General features: G+C 36.9%; 1 protein-coding gene across 1 annotated transcript; it reads right to left on the bottom strand.

Moving 5' to 3' along the window:
* Positions 1 to 3,314: 3,314 nt before the first annotated feature.
* Positions 3,315 to 4,935, bottom strand: LOC109010481 (probable aspartic proteinase GIP2). The gene has a single exon (XM_018991337.2). The coding sequence runs from the start codon at positions 4,839 to 4,841 to the stop codon at positions 3,522 to 3,524; it is 1,320 nt and encodes a 439-aa protein (XP_018846882.2). The 5' UTR covers positions 4,842 to 4,935; the 3' UTR covers positions 3,315 to 3,521.
* Between the last annotated feature and the right edge of the window lie 1,560 nt (positions 4,936 to 6,495).

The raw sequence follows: 6,495 nt of genomic DNA, 5'->3' as shown, positions 1-6,495 counted from the left end.
TACTCTAAACTGTCCAAATTCATTGTTGAACAAGGATCCACAAATCTAAAGCTGATTACAACTTATTCACCAAAAAGACCAACAGTTTATTCCCAACTGTTTTAGTGTATGTGGATGATATTATTGTGGCAGGTGATTTCATTGACACCATCAATTATCTCAAAGCCTCATTTCATGACAAGTTTAGAATCATGGATTTGTGAAAGTTGAAGCACTTTCTTGGGATTGAGGTGGCCAGGTCTGAACTTGGCATTCACATATGCCAAAGGAAGTTTGCTCTAGACATTCTAAGTGATTCGGGGACCATCGGTTCTGCACCTGCTAGGATTCTTATGGACCAAAACATGAAGTTAAGGAAAGAAGAAGGAGAATTGCTTCCAGAATGAACACTTTACAGAAGGTTGGTTGGTCATTTGCTATATTTAACAATAACAAGATCAGATATTTCATATCCTATACAATTATTGAGTCAATTCATGGATAATCCTCAGGTTCCACATTTACATGCAGAACATAAAATTCTAAGATACATCAAAAGGGCTCTAGGCCAAAGGTTGTTTTATCCCATAAATTCAAAGCTGCAGTTACATGGATATAGTGATTCAGATTGGGGTGCCTGTCTTGATATTAGAAAATCTATGACAGGATATTGTGTTTTGATTGGAGAGTCATTGGTGTCATGGAAGTCTAAGAAGCAGCAGGTGGTTTCTAGGTCCTCTTTAGAGGTTGAATATAGGGCTATGGCAAATCTATGTTGTGAATTAACTTGGCTTAGATATTTGTTTGAAGAATTGCAGGCAACACATTCTCAAGCTGCCATTTTATATTGTGACAACAAGTCTGCTGTGCATATAGCCACAAATCCTATCTTTCATGAAAAGACCAAACACATAAAGCTTGATTGTCATCTAATCCGAGACAAAATACAAGATCGAAGCATTGTCATTAAGCATGTCTCGAGCAAATCACAGAGTGTAGACATACTTACCAAAGCTTTGGATTCTCAAAGTTTCTACTCATGTATGCTCAAGATGTGAGTAGTAGATATCTACTCTCCTTCTTGCGGGAGCTATTGAAAACCAATGAAGTTGCTGATTTGGAAAGCCAACAACACACATCAGCAATTGCTAGCATCTCAGTAGGAAATGAGGAAGAATGTTCTAGAGGAAATAGAGAGAAATATTCTAGTATATAATTTTTTGTCTTCTTGTACATCTATTGTTTTCCTTTTTTGTTGAGGTTGTTAGCTAGGGAGAAAATATAGAATCTTTACGTTAGCTGTCATATTCTTTTATAAGCTTATATAAGCAATTTTTGTATAGACATTTTATCAAGCGAGTGAAAGGCAACTTTCTTCCATAACTTTTCCATCGCCTAGCCCAGATTCTGTTGATTCCATTCGCATTTATTTGCATTTCTTTCAGATCCGTATTTTAACAGAGAGCTTTACATCAATGCTATATGAAGCAAAACTCTTTTCAAGTTCTAGTTTTGAAAGGTCACGAGCCCCAAGTGATACGAGTTGCTGCCCTTGGAAAGTTGGCCTCAAAATACTCATATTCTTGTGTCATAGGTAAAAGGGAGTCAAACGCACCGTACAAAACTATTTTTGTTGTAGTAAGTAATGGCATCCATCCGCTCGTAGAAGATACCGACCCTTTAGTTGGAATTTATAATGAGATTGATTTTGAGCGTACAGGAGGTTTAAGTTAAGAGTGTTGTTGTTGGTGATGTAATAAAATTGCGTGAGCGAGGCCTCTATCACGTGGAACTTCACCTTTGTCGGAAGGAAGATGAGCCAGAAGAGCAAAGGCGAAAGGGTCAAGAAGAGGCTGAGCCAGAAGGCGAATTTACACATGCACGTACAAGTCGACGTGACTCACAACTTAAAAGAGCAAAAGTTGTTCTTGTTGCAACGCCAGGTACGTAAAAGAGTTGTATTTTTACAAGGAAGTTGTTCTTGTAGCTTCATTAATATTAATTTCCTAATATTTTATATGCTCCTTCAAAATAAAAGAGTTATATTTTTACAATGTGAGTGTCTGCCTTGTATATAGAACTTGAAAAATTATATTTGAATTTTTATTGCAAATCAAATTTTACTGTATTAGCGATGTAAATGAATATTAAAAAAAAAATGAGATATTAACAAACCATTCTTAATGTGGAAATAAAAATAAATTAAAAAAATGTTGAAATAAAAATGCAATCCTAAATTAATTAACTCTGATCATATATATTTTTAATATTCGAAGGTATTTTATGTAGTGTATACAGGCCCCAAAGAGCGGTACAAGATGGAAGAATCTCATTTAATTAATATTTAAAGCCAACCCATATAATTAATCCTAATTAATGTCCAAGTTAGTAATATATTAATCAAAGTGGAAAGCTGCTCAACGAAGACAACAAAGACTTTTCTTTCGGCGTTGAATGATATATATAATTAAAATAATTAATATTTTCTTTAATTTTCTCATTAACTAAAAAAAACTTTATATTGTTAAAGCGAGATAGTACAGCTGTAGATCTCAAGATTAATTAATTTCTTTAATAAAGTTAAAAAAATATCGAAAATATTCATAAGAAATCTTGATCTGTATAATTGTATCTAAAGTACTTGAATAGAAGGAAGTGTTGTGAAAAACGATGTAGGAAAGTTTAGTACACGATGCAAAGATTTGCTTGGTTTAGCAATCTGTCAACGTCAATGGCGTTGCAAACGATTTTATATATTATTTTGAATAATGATAAAATATAATTTGAGACGAAATTATATTGTTCTCGACGATCATATTGTTCATAATAAATATATATATAGGATTGCATAGTAGAAATCTTAATTTTTTAATCATTATGTTATTTGGATTGCAAACTCTGCCTGAATATTGCTTGAGCGACCTGCCACGCAAATGTCGACCGAACTTTATTTCTGATGATTATTGAGCCTGCACTTCATGACCCAAGCTTAATTGAAACTCCACCAAAAAATAGTGACAAATTATTATCAAGTCTGATCATCAAATTGAGCCGTTACAAGAATAAATCAAGATCTATAGACCCAACAAAAAGTCATATGTTATTATATATTAAATTGATTAGAAGCATTGAATGAGAAGCATTGAATGAGAATATGTCCTTTTACAAACGTAAAAAGATCTCATGGATTCATACGATATATTATATATACTTTACAATAAAAATAATTTTACAATTTAACATAACACATCAATTTGCATATTTATTTTTGTGAGATCTGCTAAAATATTTTCCTTTATAACTTCATCATCTCTTATTTCTTTTCTTATTTCTAATTTTTTTGGTCAGAAATAACTCGATATTATTCTTTGAAAACCAATTTCCTCAAACTACACAAATATATAAAACAAAAGGAATTAATAAACAATGCTAAAGGCCAACACACAGTTCACAAGCAATCAAGGCCGGTTATTCCTTTCCGAGATCTGCAATCGAAGCATTATTGCAATATTGCTTGTATGAACTTTAGATTAATCGATCCTTCAAGCATTAGAGGTAAAGTTGAAGTTGGCGCAAGTTGTCTGCCTGAACAATAGCGAGGAGCTGAAGCCAAGCCTCGATGTAGCTAAATCAAACTGCAGAAGATTGTCCTCCAGTTGATGCCCTCCAATCACAATAGATGTCCTTGGGTTTGAGCCTCCATCCACGAACCCCAGACACAGCACATCGTCGCTGACTTGCACCATGGAGTTTGCGCCGAATATCCTCCAGTACACAGTCTGACTTTGCAGAACAAAATCGATCTGAGGCACAGCCGGGCCGACGCGTGTGCTGCCGATATTTTTTGAGTTAAAGCATGCCCCGAAGGGTGCCACCGATGCCACTCTGGGGACATTCGGAAGTTCTTTGACGAAAGCATTGATTACAGCGTTGTAGATTGTGGTCTCCAACACGGTAAAAGGGTTTACAGTGCTGATTTTCGTTCCTCCAAAGCCTTCTCTGTTGATGGACAACAACGACGAATTTAATGGCACACGTTTCTCCTTGATTTTGATAGACTTTACGCCAATGAAGTATTCGGCTGAAGAGTCGCCCTGTGAGTAAACTGAGGCTGTACTAACGGGGTTGAGGATCAGAGGGGTATAGATAAGCGACTCAGAGACATCCATATTTGGAAGCAAAACATATGGACCTTTACCGAAGAATACAACACCATTAGCTCTCGTCGAAGAACTCAAGCAAATGGCAAACTTTCTATAAAAGCTGAAAGCTGCAGAAAATTGAGATGGAAGCGAAATTCTAGTCCTTCCCAGGCCAGCCATACCCTTAACACCACTAGTAAGGCCCTCAAGGAGAAACGTTGCGCCGCAAGTGAAGAGAAACTTAGGCACTGACACCACTCTACTGGGATTAGACCCGTCAGTGGATTGTATGGAAACAACATCCTGGGCGAGCTCACCGCTGGTGGCGGTCCGTGTCACGGTGTTATCTGGGAAGAGACCGCATGTATTATTGTTGCAGCCGGGCTTTGGGGCAGAGAAGCACTCTCCACAACTGCTAGCCTTAGCAAGTGAGCACTGGGCTGAGCGGCACCGGGCAGGGTTGTAGGTAGATGAAACATAGCCCTGATCACAGTCTACCCAAAGGAATTGGCCGCCAAGGTCAAGGGTTAGTTTGACTGGGACGAGAGGGGTCCTTTGGTTGAGTTTGGCAAGGTATTGGAGGGATGAGGGATCCTTGGAGACTGGAAGAACAAGAGCTTTGGGACGAAAGGTTAATGTTTGAGCTATGGAGGGGAAGATGAAAAGCAGCAGGGAACAAAAGAGAAGACAATGAAACGAGGAATTAGGCATAGTAGTCATTGGGGTTGGAGGTTATGTTTTGGGGTGGGTGGGTGTCGTAATGATAGTGAGTGGGCATGTGTAGTAAGGATGCTTATACTTAATATAGGGGGAGTTTGGAATTTGTTTAATATTTGTTTCCCGTTGCCTATTGTTTAATATTTGATAGTGGATGTATATATGGGCATGTGCTTGCAAGAAAATTATAATCACGTGGATGAAGTAATTTAATAAATAGTAATAATGTCATGTGGGTCATGGTCAAGATCTACGGGGAATATGCCTCGAAAAGCCGCGGACGCTTGAAACCATCAATAAAGGCCATATCCAACTCAGCCTGTCGATAACTGCATACTTCTCCTGTCGGTGTGTGCAAATTTTCTCATTTTTATTTTTATTTTTATATTTATTTTTATCCATCAGTTTTAGATTTTGAACGTGGAAGCCAGCCATGTTGCCTGGCCAAAATGCAACTTGATTAAAGTGTGCTCAGAAAATCAAATTTGTAAAAGAAAAGGAAAAGGCTCTCTTCCATCTAATAACAGCTACCAAAGCTTTCCTTTGCAAAGATTATTACGATAAGAAGAAAGAAAAATAACTCATAATTAAAGGGAAAAAAATGCAAACCACCAAATAACTGTCAAACCAAACTAAAATCAATAATTTCAGGATCACGACCAAACAATCTCCCGAACGAAATCCTACTTACATTGTTGGTACAAAACCTCTGTAGTTTCAAAGCCTGTAGTACTACTACAATCAAGATCTTGAGTTGGCATGCATGATTTGAAATTTTATAATCTCGACTAGATCATGAAAACAGCTACCATTTCATTTTCATCTGATATTTGAGTGTTGAAGTGGATATGCACATGGACACCAAATATAGAAAAGGGTTAAGGCAAAGCTGGGTTCAAAATTCTAAAACCATCTCTACAGCATCAATTCATAATTAATCCTACAAAGTCAAACTGAACCAGAAATGGAGAACTGTGTTTCTTTTTTCCTTAATTGTGTATTCTAATTCCAAGCCAGAAGGGGCTTTTACCTCTCTGTACTGGCATCTTGCAAGCTAAAAAATCAATATGTTTTTATTTTATGAATCTGAAAATCGCAGTTTAAAAAAATTGGTTAATGACAATTTAGCAAGCAAACAAATATATATATATATATATTTTATCAGTAGCAATCAAACAAAGAAGTCAATATCCAGTATAACACTTTCTAAACTATTATCCCCTTTCCAATTTTCTTTGTTTTGTAAACATAGCAAACCGACACCTTACACAACAATCAGTTGATTGGCAAGGAAATGAAGAACCATATTGTAAGGAATAAAATAGGACAGACCCATGGTTATTTCTTAGGCCCAGCCTAATGGAGGGAATCATGAGGAGGGAAGAATGAGAAGAGAGAGGGAAATGACAAAAGGCTGAGAGAGTGCAGAGTGTTCGGAGGAAGAATGGGAAGTGATATAAAGTAAAAGAGAAGTGACATAAAAAATGGGTGAAGGGACGTAAAACAAAGGGGGCAGAAGATAAAAGAGGAGGGAGCCAGACGACTTGGGGGGAATTTTGGCTAGGTTTCTCCGAGACTTCACATTCTTCAACCTCACTACAAAGACTTTAGCGAGAGGATGAAAACCAAATGATAGAACTCAGATCTCCATTGTATA

Source organism: Juglans regia, chromosome 7, assembly GCF_001411555.2.
Source record: "Juglans regia cultivar Chandler chromosome 7, Walnut 2.0, whole genome shotgun sequence".
Taxonomy (NCBI): Eukaryota; Viridiplantae; Streptophyta; class Magnoliopsida; order Fagales; family Juglandaceae; genus Juglans; species Juglans regia.
The sequence above is the reverse complement of the archived record's forward strand: the minus strand, read 5'-3'. Positions and strand labels throughout refer to the sequence as shown.